The 21,149-nt window shown below is 36.0% G+C and overlaps 1 protein-coding gene across 8 annotated transcripts in view; it reads right to left on the reverse strand.

Annotated features, from left to right (window-relative positions):
- The window catches only part of STRN3 (striatin 3), a 96,680-nt gene that overhangs the window by 24,190 nt on the left and 51,341 nt on the right, over window positions 1-21,149 (reverse strand). For 4 of the 8 annotated variants that reach the window (XM_048852386.2, XM_048852385.2, XM_048852391.2 and 1 more), the window contains exons 4-9: window positions 19,837-19,918; window positions 19,226-19,405; window positions 18,470-18,602; window positions 17,003-17,144; window positions 12,111-12,221; window positions 3,169-3,306 (exon numbers count right to left, since the gene is read on the reverse strand). In XM_048852386.2, the coding sequence (XP_048708343.2) occupies window positions 3,169-3,306; window positions 12,111-12,221; window positions 17,003-17,144; window positions 18,470-18,602; window positions 19,226-19,405; window positions 19,837-19,918 (786 nt within the window). The remainder of the gene's footprint in view (window positions 1-3,168; window positions 3,307-12,110; window positions 12,222-17,002; window positions 17,145-18,469; window positions 18,603-19,225; window positions 19,406-19,836; window positions 19,919-21,149) is intronic. The other 4 variants (XM_048852390.2, XM_048852389.2, XM_048852387.2 and 1 more) reach the window with 3 other exon arrangements.

A 21,149-nucleotide genomic window follows, 5' to 3' on the forward strand; every position in this document is an offset into this window, starting at 1 on the left:
ACTATCAGCCAATTAACACTATTATTTGCCTTAAAAAAGCAACCATTAAAAAAAAAAAAGTCTGCCCAGCTACTCATGTACCCGAAGAGAAGGCTTAGAAAGCAACCATGCTCTGAGTAAGACCACAATGGAGGACAGCAGGACTGTACCAATGGACTAACCCTGCTTTCAGAAATTTAAGTACAGAATTATTAGAAAATGTAGCTGGTTCAGAGTGGTTTTTAGTGGAAGACTGACAAATGTACGTGTTACATTTTATGGTTTTTCCAAGCATATAAGTCTATGACAAGTTTCGGTTTGCATCAATGTAACTAGCTGTTTTGGGATAAAAAACATTAAAATAGTCCAAATGTGGTTGGAAATATTTTAAAACAGGATAATTGTTTATAATTTATCTTGTGAAGCACGGGGGGAAAAAAACCACCTGTGTACAATCACATTCAAGCCTCTTTGTATCAGAGCTCACACACCAAAGGTACCACGAAACCAATCTGAGTCTGAATAGTGTTCTGGTTATTGCCATGCAAACGAAAGTGCAAAGCACTCCTTTTCTTTCAGAATTATGGTTTTCAATGTGACATTACAGCAAGTAGCCTCTTGTACTGCAGCAAAGGATTACACAGGCCATTTGTGTAACCAGAGACATATTATGGCTTACTGCAACTCAACAGTTGAGCTAGTGTGGCCTGGTAAGGAGGATTATAGTGAATGTCCTCAGTCAAAACTGCTTGAAATAGTTAGATGAAATAAAATCACTGGGCAGTATTACGCTGTTCAGATACAATTGTCATTTATGATAATGAAATGTGCTGTTCTCATTCAATTTATTAAAGCAGCAGAACATGGACAGAAGGAGTGCAATGAAGATTTTCATTTTGTTCTGGAGCTTCTACAAATGAGATGACTAAACTATCTACTACTACTGACTTCATACCACCTGGTGTAGCATAAATTATGAAATATTTGCTTAATATTGTCAAAGGACCACTAACACAACTAGCTGAGAGAGAATTTAAGTTTTAAAACTCGTTTTTAAAAAGTCGCAGGAAGGTAAGGAAAAAAATAAGACACATGGGGTTACTGGGATGTTCACACTACAGCTCACACCGACAGAAGTATATGAAGAAAATCAAAACAAATTGATGGACTGGAAAATACGCTCACATAACAAAATGGCAAATAGTGTGAAATGGAAAAGTTCTAGAGACACCTTTCGGAATGATTTGTGAATATACTGGAGTGCAGACAATTTTTAATCATCCAAAGCATTTGGTGGTATAACATTCCCTGAGAAGACCACTCACCCTCCTCCACCCGTCCACTCAGATTCACATGAACTATGCAACAAAACATTTTAAAAAGGTGTGGAAGTATTGGTTTTTATGGTCCAATATTTTAACCAGATTACACTCCTGTATTTTAGAATGAAGCAATGTCTCCTAAAACACAAGAATAAAAATCTAAGCAAGAAACATGCCTTGCTTTATGATGATGATTCTAGGGTTCACAGTTGAAATTAGGCATATGTAGTCCTCTCTCTAGAATACTGCGGAGTTTCTGGATAAAGATGCAATAGATGGCACACCAAACAATGGAAACTATGGCCCCAAATGACTGAAAGAAATCTTTCCTCAAATTCCGATTTGCTGTCTTTCTTTCTTCGCAAACATTACTCTGAGTTTTGTAACTCATCTTGCTACAGCTATGAACTCCTCCATGTGACAGAATTACATCCTGTCCTAACAGCAAGAGGAGTGCTGCATTCTTCTGTGCCTCATCTAGGTTTGAAGCAGGTAGTTTGACTACAGTGCAGGAAAGGTGACTTATAGGCAGATCTGAGGGAACTGTGGGAGTTCAGAAATCCCTACAAGTATACACAGCAAAAATCTCTCATAAGGGAGTGAGGCTGTAGGCAATAGAGACAGGGATCCCCTGCCAGAGCACTCCATGCTTTTAGCGATACTGCGTGCTGCGATGTGGCCACAACTGTTGCAATTGGCACAGGTACAAGTGGCACAGTGTGACTGCAACCCACCAGAAAAGTTTTTACAGTGCACTATATGGGTAAGTCTTGCACTAGTGCAACATGTGTGTGTAGACAAGCCCTAAAAGACTATGTCCAATTTTACTTTTAACAGATTACTGTGAAATAGAAGGACAACTTCTTACTTAAAGACAACTTCTTAAATAAAAGGACACTGGAAAATATCTGGACACTGGAAGCTGTGCTTGACTGACACAAAGTGACAGACTGATGTTTTTATCTTGTTATAAATCTCACCACTTTTGGGGCAGTTATGACAACATTGGGGCTAGAAGCTACTCAAAGCCCTAAAGGTTGGAATTTGCAAGAAATACTTCAATACGTTTTGTGAGAAAGACAGATTATAATCTCAGTTTATAACATAACTGTGTGACCTTTGGCATGAGACTAACACTGAAGTAAGCAGCATTAGTACAAATGCTGTATTAATCTAAAAATAACTCAAGTTGTTAAAAAATATAGATGCACAAAATCTTGTAACCAACCCCCTTCAAGTGTTTAACTACTTTAAGTCAATTTCCCAGTGCCTTTCTTGCAGGAAGTGGGACAAAAGTGATAGTTCAACTGCATCTGGAGCGAATAGTTGGTTAAGGATAGGATAAATCAAAAGTAGCTAATTAAAAAAAGTACTCTACCTATATAAGTAGTATTAATAATTTGAAGGTAGAGAGCCAAATTCATCCTTTGTGATTACTTCACTACTTTTAAATAACTATTTTTATCTCACCTTTCAATACAAATGGAGTATCAAACTTACAATCATCACTTTTTATACTAAGTTTTATAATGTACCATCCAGATAAGATTACTTTAAAAAGGGATTCTGCAACAAGCGACTTAAGAGTTGACAAAGTCAGAAACCAGGGAGTTTCACATAAAATTGAATAAAAAAAGACAAAAAACCACTTGACATGTAAAGTTCTGATTTTGATTTCTCTGAGACACAAAAGCTTTAAGTGGTAGTCGTGCAAAAAAAATCAAACTTGTGTGAACAGACTTGTAAGCACTGTTGATGTCCTATTATTGACAACTGTAACAGCATTAAGTCTTTGCGGGGATAAGTGATAGCGTGTGTTTAAATTTAAACCTTCTAAAATATAATAAGTAGCTGAATTTTTTTGTACCTTCCTCTGCTCCTGAACCTTCATCAGTCATTCTAGAAGAGGGTGACCTAGATTGATTAATGATTCCTGAAGGGATGTGGGGTAGCTCATCATCGCCCAGATCTGCTATCATGTCGTGAAGTTTTGTCCTGTTGACCCCTGTAAATTAATGTCAGCAGCAAAGGTTCATTTGATTGCTACTGCTTGACTTGACAGCAGTCAATAAATCCAGTTTCCTAATTAAACAAGAAAGATTACTAATGGAACCTCCTTAAAGAATAAAGACATTGGTTATGATTTTTGGTTATGATGCTTTAACTGTTATAGAGTGTTGTTTTGGAAATTTTGAAAACCAGTTAAACACAATCTGAAAACTATATGCAAGTGGTTTTTATCCACCTAGTCAAAAAAATTGATTAGAACTGGCTTGTTCATGTGCAGTACAGCTTTATATTCTGCTGTGGAAATGAAAGAACCCAGCACCTCAAGTCCCTATGAAAAACCAAATATGTAACAGTTAGAGAGTAACCTTTAAACAAAATACATCAGAACTAAACGTTTGCAGTATTAAACAGTTTTAACTACACTACATGAATTAACACAGAAAATCTCAAGTACAAACAGAAAGTTACCTTACAAAGGAAAGAGGTAGAGATGACTTGTAATGGGGGTGCAACAAACAATTAACTTTCCCGGTTTGTTTTTAAAATAGCATTTAAAATTATTCTTTGTGCAAAATTTTTATTAAGCCCAATCATGATTAGTCAGGGCCACATTCAAAATAGACTTACACATGTCTACAATTAAGTTTCTAATTTTAAAAAGTCTGATTTGAAATTGTCACTGGCATTTCTATCTGTACAGGATATAGCGCTGATAAATATGTATGACCTTACATAGTACAGTTCTGCATTAAGGATGTGGTTTTTTGTTTTGTTTTTTTTTAAAAAACCTGCGACATTCACATCCAATATACAGGTAAAGAAAAAAGCAGAAAATAATTTGCAAAAGAACAATTTTTCAAAGTTTCATCTTATGTTAGTCCATTTGAAAAGACATACAATGATATAAAGAAAAATGGACTTCTACCATAAAATGTCAGACAAAAAGAAAACTAGTAACTTCAAAGATTCTACAAGCAGGACATTTCAGATAAAGTCATCTAAGCTTAAAACTAGTCAACATATTCAGAAGCTTTTGTCTCTTATCAAAAGTTATTTATTTCTCCCTGCACAGATGTATATTCTCAACTGGATGTGAAGTCTGGCACTCACATGTCACTGTAACACAAGTTAGAAATACACTGATATCTTCCCAGAACACCAAGTGGCAGAGGGTGGCAAGCTGCACAGTGGGATAGCTAACCACGGTGCACTGCTTTCTGTCGATGCAAGAGCACCAACCGTAGTGAATGCACTGCACCATAACAAAGGGCAGTGTGTGGATGTACAAAAGAGGTTTAATTACAGTGGTGGACAATTGTCAACGTAACTTTGTAGCGCAGACATAGCCTTACTTTTCAGTAGAACCAAAAATTATATCTTGGTGTGGTCACAGATGATAAACACTCTCCTGCTTTCAGTAGTATATGCAGGTAAAGATGCAATTTGCCAAAACCAGTGTTAAGTTAGGTTTAATTCTGCTGGAGACAAGTTAACCGATTTAACAATGAAATACAGTATTTTTATACAAGCTGAAAGACATAGCTAATGATAGCAAAAGGGGTAACAGGAAAGCTATGTTAGTTGTAAGTAAACAGAGCTGCTTCAGTTAATAGCCCATACAATGCCAACTTTTTTCTTTTTTTTTGTATCTAGTGTACAAACCTGGGAGCAATCCTGTCCTCAGCAGATTGTAGATGGGGCACAAGCATTGACAAATGTTTCGAAACTTAAGTACGGTACTGCTTGTGCCCCTTCAGTTTCAACTAACTGTGTTCAAGAAGACCGACTAAAACAAACAGGAAAAGGGGAACTCTGTGCCAGTGTTAAATGCATAACACAATACTACTCACAAACTAGCTTAAGTTTTCTTCTTCCTGAACTCGTTTGCACAAATTCACGTTCTTATTGACTTGCATGCAGTAATGCTGACGGTGATGGACAAGATATTCTTAGTTAAGACAACAGAAAAACAGCCTTATCCGACCCAGTGCTCTATCTAGTCTTGGACAATAGAATGGTAAATCCCTATAACTTTTTTCCTCATTTGTAAGTGAAAGTAATTGAGACAAATGTGAGACACTGGAAGTGTGGAAACTTCAAAAGACTAAAGACAAACCAGATGCCATAGGCATGGGGATTATTCACTAATATTTGTTTGTATAAATGTTACATGTATTTTTGCAAGTTAGGGATTGTATTCAGCTTCATGGGAAGGGTTACCAAAAATTTATTCCAGGAATTACAATGGGGGACAATTTCTGCAAATCCCAGGACAGGTCAAAAACTCCAGACGTGTGTGTGTGTCTCTGTCTGCATATACTGGTTCAGACTGGGATCAACAGGCCCAGCAGACAAAGTAAGGGCTTTTGGCATAAAGAGGCAGCGTGAATTAACTCAGACCCTCATTTTGATCTAAGAAAAGACAGGATAGCATTACAGAGGGCAAAGCCCTATTAGAAAATGTGAAGGACTGGAACCTGCCAGTGTCTCCATGTGGAAGACAGAACCTTGTAAGCTTAGCAAGCATGCAGATTTTTTGTTGTTTTAGGATTTTTTTTTCTGTTATACCTTTGTCCTACAATAAGCATACTGTGCTTTGTGAAAGCTCACTGGTTACTGGTACGCACTGTCATTTTCCCTTGAGACAGAGAATTGCAGGAGCTGGACTAAGTCAGACCTACTGGAATAAACACTGTGAATTTCAGGGGCACTGCAAGCCTAAATCTCTGGTCACAGGTCCCCACTCAGAAAGGTGATAGTTGGAGGCCTTATACCTAAAGGGGAACCCTTGATGAGACAATTGAGGGGACAGAGGTGCAGTTAACACCAGAACTGAGACAGTAATATTTACCAAACTCCTAGGGGTGTTGGGACTCTAAATTCTTTATTTGAAAAGCACTTGGAGCTCACCAGATGGAAGGTTGTACATAAAAGCACACGAACATGTGTAGGTTGTTCTAGATTGTACTCCAACAAGCCTATGAAACTGGCCACACAAAAGGTGTTTAAGATGGAAGTGACTTGGTCAGGCTTCTCTGAATGTAAGCAAGCAGGCAAACATTGGTTAAATTCAGTCCACTACTCACATGCACAAGGTTCACACACAAATGAGACTGGAAAGTATAGTCTCAAACTAATGAAGAGTGTGAAATAATTTGAGACATCTTCACTGGATAAAACTACAAATTAAAGAGTTTGAAAGTGTCATATCTAAATATGTCCAAGCTAAAAAAAATACTGCTTCACCTTGAAAAAGGTGACAATGAAAAAAAATAAAACAGCTTATTAAGGCAATGAATGATTAATACGAAAATAAGATCATCTGAATTTTAGGAAAATGGTAAGAGGTAACTAAAGCCTACAACTCGTTAAGTTGCTTTGTGAAAAGAATTGTTACCAGGAATTTAGTACCCTCCTTTAAATTTATGAAAAGAAAGGCTTCTGATTCAGTTGGTTTTAAGGGAATGAGCACCCACCAATTTACTCCAAACTAAACTAAGGTCACATCACCCTCCACGCCCCCCCAAAAAAAGTGAATGAGAAAAAGATGAAAAGCACAGATTCAGTGAGAAGAATATGGCCCTTTATCTACTTTTCAGCTGAGATGTCAAAGTTATCATTTGTAAATATCTCAGGTCAAGAGCACAGGATAGGTCACAATTTAACTCCCTCAGCTTTCATATAACTTGAAATGTGTCTCCACACCCTTACGAAAGTAATATCCGACAAGAAAAGATTTTTTTTAGCTTAAGAAATAATGCTTTTTGCACTTTGACTTTCCTACGCTTCCAGTCAACAGGAAAACCGCGCACGGGAAAAAATGAGCCACAGGTGAGTATCCTGTCACTGACAAACTTTGGGGGAATATAAATAGAAGGCAAAGAAGACACCCCAACAGCCTGCATCTAGGAAGTAAACAGACAGTGTGTTTACAATCATGAAAATGGGATCTCAGATAACCTTGCTTGGAAATACTGAAAAGGACTCTGGGTAAGTAATTTCTTTGGAAAGGAGGTTAACCTTAGTCTCTAGAAGGCATGATTTTGTTTAATATATAAGCTTTTGTGTCCAATATCCTTACTCTATCACTTAAATCGTGAATTTTTAATAAACCAACCTTTGTTTTTCAGTATAAATATATTTAAGTGTTCTGATATTAAGCAAGGTGCTGATCCTGAGCTGAATCATATGAATCAGCTCAGGTGCTGATAGTGAGCAGCGTTTGTTTAAATCTGTTTTTTTGAAGTCCCATTATCTGCGGCTTTCATTCCTTCCTTTCCTTAGAATCATGAAATCTATCATTTCATGATCACGTTCACCAAAATTGCCTCCCACTTCTACATTTGATAAACAATTCCTCCCTGTTGATCAGAATCAAGTCTAAAATGGCTGTCCCCCTGGTTACTCTCTCCACTTTTCTAGAACAAAAAGTTATCGCCAGTACATTCTTAGAACATACTCGAAATTTTGTATTTTGCTGTTATTTTTCCAAGAGATGTCTGGATAGTTAAAGTTCACCATTACTACCAGATCTCGTGTTTTGGATATTTCTGCTATTTGTTCTAGAAATGCCTCATCCACCTCCTTGTCCTGATTTGGTGAACTAGAGTAGACCCCTACCATGTCATCATCCCCATGTTTAACCCCTTTTATCTTTACCCACAGACTCTCAGCTGGTCTTCCTCCCACCTCTTTCTGGGCCTCAGAACAAGTTTACATATTCTTGATGTATAAAGACAACAACTCATCCCTTTTAACTCTGACTGTACTTTTTGAACAAGCAATTCCTCTCCCTCTATACTAATAGTCCAGTGATTAGACTTATCCCACCTAGTCTCTGTGATGCCAATTAAGTAATAATTTAGTTTATGTAATAATACTTCCCATTCTTCCTGTTTTATTCTCCAGACTCCTTGCATTTGTGTATAGACAGCTAAGATATTGAGCAGATTCCCCTCTTGTTGATCCCACGACCCTATTGTAATTTTCCATGTCGCACCCTAACAGTCCTTGCTTAAGTGACCTCGCGTAAGGTCATTTCTTTTTAAGACTTACCAGTGGGCTTTTGTCACCTGTCCCCTTTGAAACTAATTTAAAGTCCTCCTCACTACACTGCTCTTCCCCTGCTTGTGTAGGTGGACCCCATATCTTCCCAGCAGACCTTCTTGGGGCTTAGAAAAGCTGCAGCCCCTGCCATGTTCCACAACAGTTAATATATCCCCACAGCAAAAGGTGTAATCCTCTGGTCTCACTGTTTCTCTGAGCTACTCACTTCATGAGCATGAGAAAGCAGAATGTGATTGGGGTGGGGGTGGAGGGTGAGGGTGTGCTTGTGCATTTAAAGCAAAACTTTAATCCAAGTACAAATTCAGCAGCATTCAAAGCCTACCATTCCATCATTTTATATATAATCCAAATTTTAAAAAGGTAACTACATCACATCAGTTCATTCTTTTCAGAAACTGAAAGATACCAGTGCGTTTATGAATTTTATTGTCACTATGGGTTGTGCACAGCCTGAAAGAGAGTTCTGAAAGTTAAAATGGGATCCAAATTACCAGGGACAAATTTTCAAAGGTAGACCTCCACTTCAGTACTCAAAAATAAATTTGAAAACCTATTTCCAAAATAGTTCATGCAAGCCTGATAATTGCCTAACTGGTTGTTTACATGCTAAATGCAGGTGCACATTTCTGCAAACCTGTTTACTTCTTTTAGTTTGGCCCCAGTTAGGTATACTTAACTTTTTTAATAGTTAAGTTACCTCTGACCCTGACAAAATTACACCTTTACATAAACAAGTCCTGCAAAACTTTAAACAAACAAACATGCACAAACTAAAGAATTAAGTGATATTAGAGCTCATACAGAAAGCAGAATAGCATTACATATTTGAACATTTAAAGTAAATTAACTTTTAAATAAAAATCCTTCCTTTATATTTAAAATCTATTAGCTCAAACTATTTAGCTTAACAAAGAGAAGGTGACTTGATTACAGTCTAAGTATCCACATGGGGAACAAATATTTAATAATGGGCTCTTCAAATTACCAGAGAAAGTTAGAATACAATCCAATCGCTAGAAGCTGAAGCTAGATAAATTCACATTGGAAATAAGGCATACATTTTTAATGGTGAGAGTAACCAGCCATTGGAACAATGTACCAGAGGTCATGGTGGATTCTCCGTCACAGACATTTTTTAAATCAAGATTGGATGTCTGTCTAAAAGATATGTTCTAGGAATTGTTTTGAGGGAAGTTCTATGAGGGCAAAAGACATATCTGGCTTCAAGACTAAGCTTGATAAGTTTATGGAGGGGATGGTATGATGGGATAGCCTAATTCTGGAAATTAATTGATCTTTGACTATTAGCAGTTGTCAAGGTTCCTCCCCCACTCTGAACTCTAGGGTACAGATGTGGGGACCTGCATGAAAAACCTCCTAAGCTTATCTTTACCAGCTTAGGTCAAAACTTCCCCCAAGGTACAAAATATTCCACCCGTTGTCCTTGGACTGGTCGCTACCACCACCAAACTAATACTGGTTACTGGGGAAGAGCTGTTTGGATGCGTCCTTCCCCCCAAAATACTTCCCAAAACCTTGCACCCCACTTTCTGGACAAGGTTTGGTAAAAAGCCTCACCAATTTGCCTAGGTGACTACAGACCCAGACCCTTGGATCTTAAGAACAATGAACAATCCTCCCAACACTTGCACCCCCCCTCTCCTGGGAAATGATGGATAAAAAGCCTCACCAATTTGCATAGGTGACCACAGACCCAAACCCTTGGATCTGAGAACAATGAAAAAGCATTCAGTTTTTTACAAGAAGACTTTTAATAAAAAATAGAAGTAAATAGAAATGAAGAAATCCCCCCTGCAAAATCAGGATGGTTGATATCTTACAGGGTAATTAGATTCAAAAACATAGAGAACCCCTCTAGGCAAAACCTTAAGTTACAAAAAAGATACACAAGACAGAAATAGTTATTCTATTCAGCACAATTCTTTTCTCAGCCATTTAAAGAAATCATAATCTAACACATACCTAGCTAGATTACTTACTAAAAGTTCTAAGACTCCATTCCTGGTCTATCCCCGGCAAAGACCCAGCATACAGACAGACTATAGACAGACCCACAGACCCTTTGTTTCTCTCCCTCCTCCCAGCTTTTGAAAGTATCTTGTCTCCTCATTGGTCATTTTGGTCAGGTGCCAGTGACGTTACCTTTAGCTTCTTAACCCTTTACAGGTGAGAGGAGCTTTCCCCTGGCCAGGAGGGATTTCAAAGGGGTTTACCCTTCCCTTTATATTTATGACAGCGGTAAATATGCCCAATGGCCTGTGACGGGATGTTAAATGGGGTGGAACCTGAGTTACTACAGAGAATTCTTTCTTGGGTGTCTGGCTGGTGAGTCTTGCCCACATGCTTAGGGTTTACCTGACCACCATATTTGGGGTCGGGAAGGAATTTTCCTCCAGGGCAGATTGGTAGAGGCTCTGGGGTTTTTTTTTTTTATCTTCCTCTGCAGCGTGTGGCACGGGTCACTTGCTGGCGGATTCTCTGCACTTTGAAGTCTTTAAACCATGATTTGAGGATTTCAATAGCTCAGACATAGGTGAGGGGTTTGTTACAGGAATGGGTGGGTGAAATTCTGTGGCCTGCATTGTGCAGGACGTCAGACTAGACGATCATAACGGTCCCTTCTGATCTTAAAGTCTATGATTCTATGATCTGTGTTACACAGTAGACCAGACATTGGTCCCTTCTGGCTTTGCAATCTATAAATCTATGAACATATGTTAGAAAAAAATATACAGTCTAATTTAAATATATATTTATCACTTACAGAGAACTTAAAAAGTGCTTCACAAAAATTTTTGAACTCACATGTAAAATTACTTTGGACCAAATATAGCTCTGAATTAAAATAGTGTAAAAACATTGCATTCAATTGAGTTACTCCCAAATTACACCAGTGCAACTCAAATACTAATGTAGCTCTTTGTCTATATAAGCGTTATATAACAAATTGAATTCTATACACTGTAGCATTATGTATCTCATTTTATAATTCATAATATTAAAATCTGGAGTTCTAAATACTTTACATATTTTTAAGTGGAAGCCTTATTCATCAGTCATTTCATCTGACAGAATTTACTCCTTTCCTCCTTCCTAATGGCAGTATTTTTCTTTAAAATGTCAGAAGATGTTAACTGAATGGAAGAATGAATGTCAACATCAAGGCACAAATATATTGTAGAGTAAGCCACAAAAATGTTTGCTTTCCCTTACATTAAAGGCATCTTTTTCATTCTCGTGCTGCCTTCTAGCAGACAGACACAAATATAGGCCCAACAATGTAACTGAATTGTGATTCAAAGCATGGTTCAAGGAAAGTCAATTCAAGAATCTTTTTTTTTTTTTTTTTAAACACAAATGGAGAAATTTAGCCTACTTCTGTTAAAGTCCAGGAAAGGCGAGACAGCACTCCCAGAACCAATAGTGTTCAAAATCTATCACTGTACTTAGATTTCAAGGCACTTTCCTCTTTTCCTATTTAACCCTAGATTTTTATGTTTATAAGTGTTTTCACATTTCTATTCTCACAAGTGGCACAAGGTATTTCTTATATAATCAGATTTAGAAGATAGAAAGTTAAAGTTGGTTGCCCCCATCATGGAAAACAATACTTAATGCAAAAACAAAAACAGAATTTGCAGAAGAAAAAAAAAAACTGTCCTCCAAATGGATAAAACGAATTGCATTTCAAGATTCAGAATCTGCACTTACTCTTTACCCCTTTCTTCCCCTTTCGTTCCTTCTTGTACTGTTCCTTCAGTTTACTTATTAGTCCCTGGTCTACATCCCAAACCTCAGCAGTTGGGGACAGGTCATCTTTGTCTACATGCAGCATATTATTAAAAGAAAAAAAATCAGCAGTTGGCAATGCAAGCTGTGGGTGATTGACTGTTATAGCTCAACATAATCATCAATAAAAAGTTCTTAGGTTATACTTGAAAATATTTTAAAGGTGCAGTCTCAGTTTTGTCAGTTACAGTTTACAAAGTATTAATCCCATTCTATACAGTTTTCACTGAACTATTTACTGTAATTATGTCTGAATATTATTTTATGCTAATTTTTGTTACCGATGAGAAAATAATTTGAGTTTTTTCTTTAAATAGCTGTTCGTGTTGAATAATTGATTGACACTACTAAATACACAAAGGTATCTAATGTACTTAAGATTACTGCATCTTTAGAAAGCCAGTGTTAGGAATTATTCAGCCAGCTTTGAATAAGCAAATAAATATATTTCATGCTGTACAACTCATGAAAGTGCAAGCTGAGTATGTCAGTGTCATTTTGTTCATTAAAAAAACAAACACATGCATCCTCTCACACTCTAATCCTACATGCACAAGATAGGGCTTTACCAATTAAAGGGCATGATGCATAAATGTTACCAGAAAGACACACAATTTCACATACAACATTTATATGAAGGTTAATAAAGAACATTCACAAAAGTGAAGACAGTTTGACATCCTCATTCTGATCTTTAATTACAAATATTAGAAACCAAAGACTCTAATATATAAATATTTTTTAAAGCTCATCATTTCTTTTTTGAAACATAGCAAATTTGTATCCGCTAAATAAAAGGAAACCCCTGCTATTGTTAAACATTCACAAATCCCTAATTGGAAATATGTGACTAGGGAAAGAAAGAAAAATTACTGCTAAGTTAAAGTAAATGTAATTTTGAAATAAGGACTTTTACATAAAGTAAAGCTGACAAAAAATAAATAAAACAAAAAGCAAATGAACTTGGCCTGTGTTTTTCTTAAATCTTTTGTGTTCTCCTTGATTATTATTGAAGGTATTCTGGTTAAAACAATTTTCTCGCCCATAAAACCAAGCAGTTTGGAGGGGAGGAGTGCTAATTCTTGTAATTAATCATGTTTATGATATCAGCGTCTCCACAGAATTATTCTGATATAACAAATTTATCATCTCATTTCTGGGTTAGATGAATGTACAAAAGCAGTAGTACATGGTAGAGGTAGGGCAGAGTACTTGCTTAAAAGAAGTATCTTTAATAAATAATTTATGTCACAAATTTTCAAAGGTCTCCTCAACATTAAAGTATTCAAGTTACACATAAGACAGGGATAACATTTGGGGATTTGAAATTTAGGATTTTAAAAAATATTTTTAAAAACAGAAGACCAGTAGATTGTTAATCGTTTTAAATACAACCAATTCCCTGCACTACTTTTTGTAATCAAAATATTACAGTCCAGCATTGAGATAGTGCAGAAAATCTTGATAGTTAAAGTAACTAGTTCACTAGTCAGTCCTGCTTTGACCAGAAAGGATAGTCTTTTGGTTAAGATACCAAACTTGGACTCATAAAATGTGGGTTCTGTTCGTGCCTCTGTCCAGATTTCCTAAGGTGGCAAGTTTAAACTCTGAGCCTCAGTTTATCTTCTGTAAATAGAGAATAGTTCCTTATCTCACAGGGACGGGGTATATTCATGCATGTACCTGTGGTATTTAGATATTATAATGACATGCCCCTTAAGAATCTTATAAATACGTTTTGCACATTTAATTTCTCCATTTATCTCTGATTGGACAAAACGTTTGGTAGATTTTTATTATAATCTTATTTTCCTTATAGGAAATTTGCGGAAATATTTTAGCCTGACACTCTCCATCCCTTTAAAGGCTGAGAAATTTATTCTTCTTCATTTAATATCGTTTGAATTTTCTCATCTTTCATGGTTTTGAAAGTCAGCTGTTAGGAAAATTTGTTGCATGAAAGGGGGCTGCAAACCCCAATATGTGATAACTAAGATTAAACACACAAATAAAAGGAAACAATGTTTGCAAATATACAAGTATGTTCATGAAAAACTGCTACAGGGAGATTAAGCCAATGGTTGGTTTTCAGAAGTCTCCTTTGAGAAAGATATATCTTGAATATAGCTGCCAATTTGTTAATCACATGTCAAAAGCTATGGATCTCTGGAGTTAATCTATACTGAGAAATATAAAAATAATTTAAAAAGTTACTAAGGAAGTTAGTTAAAATGTCCACTCAAAACTGGAGTGACAGCAAAGCAAGACCTGGTTGTAGGTCTGGAGACCTGCACACAGGAAACAAATTAGAAATCTGAGAAAGTAGTACAATAAAGAAATAAGTTTTATACATTAAAAATTAATTTACATCCATAGGGCATACAAAACAACTGGATTTGTACATGTCCAACCAACAAAACAAAAAGAATAAAGGAAGCTATGAGGCTAACAAATTAAAGCAGCAAGGAGGATGGGGATAAAAGCAAAACAATCAGCAAAAAAAATTAAGGCTGCATAAAAACTAGGACGAATGGAAATGGAAATGAGCTTCCATAAAAGTCAAGTTAAACTTCATAATTTGACCCATACACAGAATAGAACCTATAAATATAATGTATAATTAGCCTATTCTATATGCAAATGTAAGACGCTTAAAGGAAAAATAGGCAGAAGCATTTGTGCAAAGGAAAAGAATGATTTAAACAGGCAAAACGGAAATGTGCCTCAGATTGGTGCTGAAGCAGATTGTTTAGAAGAAATAGACAAGACAAATAAAGGAAGAGATGGCACTGTTTTACATAATATTTGGGAGTGAAAAAAAACCTTGGAATCCCTAGGAATCACTATGGACTCCCAGCAGAATCACTGTGGAGACTGGGGAGGCTTCAGGGACTATCTTAAAAAAAAAAATTAATAAGGTTATGCAAGGTATTTATAAGACAAAAAGGTAAATATGTTCGTGGTAGTTTATAGTCATAGACAGTACTAAAGTGGGACCACATTTGGAATACTGTATCCAATTCTGATATGCCACGAGGAATTTAACCTTTATAACCTTAACCTTTGTGCAAAATAAAACTAAGTGGAAATCTCGAATATTTTAAACCATTAAAGAAAATGTATGTTTATTCAATCCCAAGAGCTCAGGATTAAACAATCCTCAATGATTCCAGTTAAATAAAAAGGAACTGCATTTAATCCAAAAACAGCAGATACATGTTTCTGGATTAAAGGGAAGACTAAAGTTATAATCCTTATATAATGTTATGGGCAAAAACACTACAAAAATGGAGTACCAAATTAGAATATCTTTAAAATACAGCACCAGTTAACAAGACTAATAAAATGTCTGAGATAAAAAAGCTGTTGTACGAAGGGGTTGCAAAGGTTCCATAATGTACAACATAATCCAATAATTTGGGACTAAGGTACATCATGTCAGAAAGTTAAAATGCTACATTCCAAGAAATTACACAGAATACCGACCATGTGCACTTGATGTTTGGTCTTTAGCTTTGTGCTGCAATAAAGGATCTGTTTTATCTTGGTATAAAATAATTCAAATGTACAACTACATATTGATGTAAAACTTCAGGCCAACAAGTTGAAATATCAGTTCAATACCTAAACAGACTACAGAAATTCAACAGTTTTAAGATCACTTCATATAAAGACATTTTATTTTCTCCTGTTTAAAATAATGAGGGGTTTAGATAGCTTGTCTCCTCAAGCAGCAACAATGCAGAATGCCCACCAAGAAGTAAAGCACTTAGACCAATAAGATTAAATAAAATTCTAAATCTAGTAGTAAGGAGGTTAAGGAAATAAATCTGATAAGTTAATTGTTGTGTTTTGTTCTTCTAAAAATGCAGTGAATTTTAGTGTTTATGAAAAGAAAAGCACACACTAAAAGAATGGCACATTAGACAAGTATTGTGTCAACTTTCCCAAGCAGCCCCTATACTATATGCCATAATTCTGCAATCCCTACCTCGAACACTGTTACTTTAGTCCTGGGCCTTACCTCAGCAAAATGTCAATTGTGTTTAAGTATGAGGTGTTTTTACCAACTAAAAACTAGACAGCCCATTCAATTAGGCAATAACTGATGGATATTTGGAGCCCAGATTAACCTCACTCTTCCTTACTCCCCATTTCTTTAAAAAAAATACCTCACAAGTTTCAAACATCATCAGAGAGACATTTAGTGCTTTTTATATCACATGGAACTGTTTAGCAATCTTACTTCATTATCTAAAGAAAATCTGAACTAGCAGTAAAAAGATTATCAATTTTCTGATTCTATTAATAAAGACTATATTAGCAGTCAACTTCTGAAAATCTGGACAAGAAATAATGTAATTATAGTTTTAAATTTAATAATTCTTTTAGTCCATATAACAGAAATTAATTTAACACAGGCCTCAACACAAATTAAAGCTCCAGACCAAAACCAAATCTAAATTTAGCAAAACATTGATCTCAAAATACAAAAGAAGGATTTTAGAGGTGGTCAGGAATATAGACTAGGAGCAGCAAAAAATATAGAAGATAGAAAAAAACCCTGTCCTCAACAGCAAAACAAAGCCAAATTTGAAATAAATTAACCACAGTCTAATTGTTAACATTGCAGTGTGTGAGGATAAATTTGTAATAGCCAACATCCTAATTATCTCCTACTTTGCCAGCATCTAATCATCACAAGCATCCACACATCCATTCTGTCTTTAACAGTACGTATTATAGCTCATAAGTGTACTGTTTTGAACGAGTGTTCGAACAGTGCTAAACATCTGTTAGTATTAGCTTCTTACCCCATTCTGTCCCATCCCCTGAACTTCTTGCTTCTCCAGCACCTTCTCCATCTTCTGCTGTTACTAAAAAATCAAATTCTTTCAGAGCTTCTTCAGTATCAGGGTCATCTGTAAGGTCTGCAGCTAAACCTTCATTACCAATCTGCAAGTGGATAACAAAATATATATTCTGTATTTTAAGAATACAGGCAGACAAGTTTTCTGCCAGTAAGAAGAAACTCATCTAAAATATCAGTTAGGAATGGGACAGGTAATGTAAAAAAGGACTTTTTTTTTTTGCAAGGGAAGAATATTTTGAAGTGCAAAGTGTGTACAACTACTCATAGTGTTATTTCAGTTCCTCCAGAATTTAAACAAAATCCAAGTTCCTGACAAGGCAGGGTAGGAGGCTCCGTTTACCTGAAGTCAAAGCACTGACCTCCCAGCTATTAAAAAAAAACCAAGATACAATGCAGCCAGAGGGCCATCATGATGAAAAGTGCTTCAGTGACCAAAAAAAGATCATCAAGCTCTCCACTGTAATGATCATACACTCAAGTAAACTAATCCAACATTAACTAAATGACAAGTGGAAGTTTCAGGAAGAAACAGCAAGGTCCTATACAGAAGGAGCAACTTCACAGGAACATTAGGGATGGGAGAAAAAACATCTCTATCTGCAAGTCTGGCATAAAACCTGTATCTCTGATGGAATGTTCTCCCCAGCCCACCTTAAAGCATTTAGTTTCTTCTCCTTGCAAATAACCCCTGCTTTTCCAGAACTTCTTCAGGATACACCCTTTCTTACACAGCACCCTCCATTATATAGACCCCACAAAACAAATAAATAACCACCAAACTGAGAAGCAGATGAGATTCTTGGGAGCTCATCACTGCAGCTCCATGATCAGATGAGAGTTCTTGCTAAATCAAGTAATCATCCCTAACAGGGCAGAGTATACTGCCTTTGTATTACTCCTAGCTGGCTGAGATAGTGAGACTGAGAATAGGAAATATACTTGGATCTACACAGAAAACACGACCACAAGGTCACCAAGCCAGATATTAACATACAATTTTAAAAATGGCAAAAAGAGAGGAAGCTCTAAAAAGCTACGTCTGAGAGGAGGAATGAAATACAAAATTATTCCATCTCTAAGCGCTGGCAGCAAACCAAAAACAGAGTAACACTTTGATAGCAATCTTAAGTTATTATACTCACATCTACTCACAAGGATGTTGTGAGCACTAATTACCTCATGTTTGTAAAACATTTTGAAGATGAAAAAACACTATTATAGGAGATACACCAAAACGTGCTGATATCACATGTTCACTTACTTGTCACACTGATAAAGAAGGGTACCTATTTCAGTGTAATTTATTCATGTCTATTTGAAACATGGGCTTCCACCAGGCTATATTTTATAAGCACTGCTTTCAATGTCAGATGTACATGATCAAAAGGCAATAGTAAAAGCTCTTTACTTTGTGTTTTTTATTTATCCGATGCTTTTCTTTTCCTTCTGCAATATCTTCTATCATGTCATTCTCTTCTTCTTCATCACTATCATCTGCATTTTCTAAGAAATTAAATGTTTCAAGAACATCACCAGAGTTCCTACAAAAAAACAAAAAACAAAACAAAAAGCCTACAGTGGTCAAATTTACTAGCTGACTTACAGTGAAGGGATTTAGGGGTTTAAGTCAAATATAACTCTACTATTTAACTTCTACAAGTTTTTAAAAGTCAATAAAAAATTCCAGGAAAACTTTGTCCATCTAAAATCTATGGGATGACTCAAAGAGAAAAGCACCACTCAACATGTATGGCAGAATGTAAAAACAATTCTTTATGTTAACACCAACTTAAATTATTAAAGCTGAAACAAAAATCTAATTTTCACATAATGCACTATTTATTTTCACAGTACAAGCTGATATATCTGAAAAATATGATTAGTGATTGTTAGCTATGCTTATAGACTCCTTATATGTTAATCAGTTTACTTTCAGGTTCTTGTGCACTCACATAGCTGCAATATTTGGATGATATAACTGACTAACGTGCCACTGACCAGAAAAAAAACATAGGATCTGAAGCTTATATGAGCCTAACTGGTTTCTCACTACTTACATAACATTGTTGTCTGAATCTAGTAAGTGAAATAGCATATTAATAATATAAGTAGGGTACGTTAGCCAACAATCAAGCATATCACAATTTTACATCTCTTCGCCTACCTTTTGATTTCCTGTCCCTTTTGCTTTGATGAAGGAGATTCACCTCCATTAAGGATCTGTTCTAAGTTCTTTGTCTCCACTGAGCCATTTGGTTCTGAACCGGAGAGGCCAAGTAAAGACCTTACCCGCTGGGACCGTACATCCAATATTGTGTCCGTGTAACCTACTTCCTGAAGATACCTAGATTGGTTGTGAAAAGAGAAAGAAGAGAAAAAGACATTTATGAGAAAGAGAAAGAAACTAGGGCTCGTTGCTGAAAAATAAAATAAAAAAACTCAATTGATAATACTAAAGAGAGGAGATGGGAAGCTAAATGACTACCATATAATCTACTGAAAGGACCCCCTCTACCCAAAATCCATGTGTTCCACCTGTGGTTTGCTTCTCATTTCAATTCCCAGGGTTTAAAGCAGTGACACAGCCAAGGATTTTCTCTGCTGGTACTGCTTCAAAGAAAAATGCAGTCTACATAGTCTCGCCTACTGAACCAATATTTGCCCATCTTGACGACATGAATTTTCAAGGCAAAGTGCAAATATGTAAATAATTTCTAAAGAGCCAGAAAAAAAACCAACTGACTACAAATATAGATACTCAACTATATTACTTACTGTCTTAATAATTGCCTGCCTTGCTTCCAGGTCAGTTGACTATTCTGAGGTACTGTCGGAACCTCTGTGTCTTTGGTTTCTTCTGAAATGCAAGGAGATACACATTAGTGTTGCTCATTTTACTCTGCCAAATTTAAAGACCGCAGATGGAAGCGATGATTTCACTTAAATATTTTTATACCCCACACAATTTTTCTGAGAGATGAGTGGTGTGGTCATCTGCTTAATGAGCCTAATGCTAGACTCAGATGGTATCCTTTACAAATCCACATTCCACAACCTCATTGATGATCAGCAGAACAACAGTAAACAGTTACAAATGTTCTTGGAAGTGCTGAACTTGATTTTACCAATATCAAAAAGTCTCATATTGTTGCACATATTAGGACCTTCGTACATACCACTTAGTCTTTTTTCTGGTACAAAGTTGGCAAATTGCCATTATTCAGATAGCATCCCTTAAAGGCTATTCAAAGTAATGCCAACTATTTTATTTTATTTTATTTTTTTACATTACAGCAGCTGACCTGCTCTGGCTAATTAACTCCCTTATTCCTCAGAGGATTCTAAATAGCTCTAACAAAGAGCACTTAAGAAAAAGATTCATTCTAATTCTCTATTCAACTATATTTAATGTCCATTAATTTAGTATAACAAAACTGGTTAGTAGAAACTTGATTTTTCTTAAAGGAAGACAGTTGTAATTTTTTTTTAAACTTTATGAAATAAAAAATAAGAAATCACTATTTTTTACTAATATTGTTTAAATAAGTTCCATTAACTTGTATGTGGGGAAAACTAAACTAATCTGTCAAGAATACAATATTAAGGAATGCCATCACTTTTACTCTCCAACAGCAACTGATATCTTGAGCCCATTCCACTTTAACAGTTGTTCTATTATATCACCCTATAAATCATAGGGTAAAGAACTAAGAGGAATACTGTTCTAGAGAGAATTCAGAAGTCAGACTTGTAGGTCTTTTAAAGAAATGTGAAAAAATGAACTCCAAGCACATAACATACTTTCAAGCAAGGCAGAAGTGCCTGAAGACGTGGCCATACCAAAAAAAAAAAAAAAAAAGGGGGGGGGGGGGGGGGGGAAGAGAGACTGTCTAATCTGACACTTTGAGATTCATTGCCTAGATGACTTGTGGGTCATAACTGCATTCCCAGTGAGCAGCAAAGAGGAAGGCCAAACTTTATTTATAACTTAGCGTCCCAAAGAATTGAATTTCAAGGAGGGGCCAGCCATGCAATAAAGGTCATTCTTACTTATTAAACAGTCATATTTAATCCTTTAGTTTCAGATC

The sequence above is a fragment of the Caretta caretta genome, chromosome 6 (assembly GCF_965140235.1).
Source record: "Caretta caretta isolate rCarCar2 chromosome 6, rCarCar1.hap1, whole genome shotgun sequence".
Taxonomy (NCBI): domain Eukaryota; kingdom Metazoa; phylum Chordata; order Testudines; family Cheloniidae; genus Caretta; species Caretta caretta.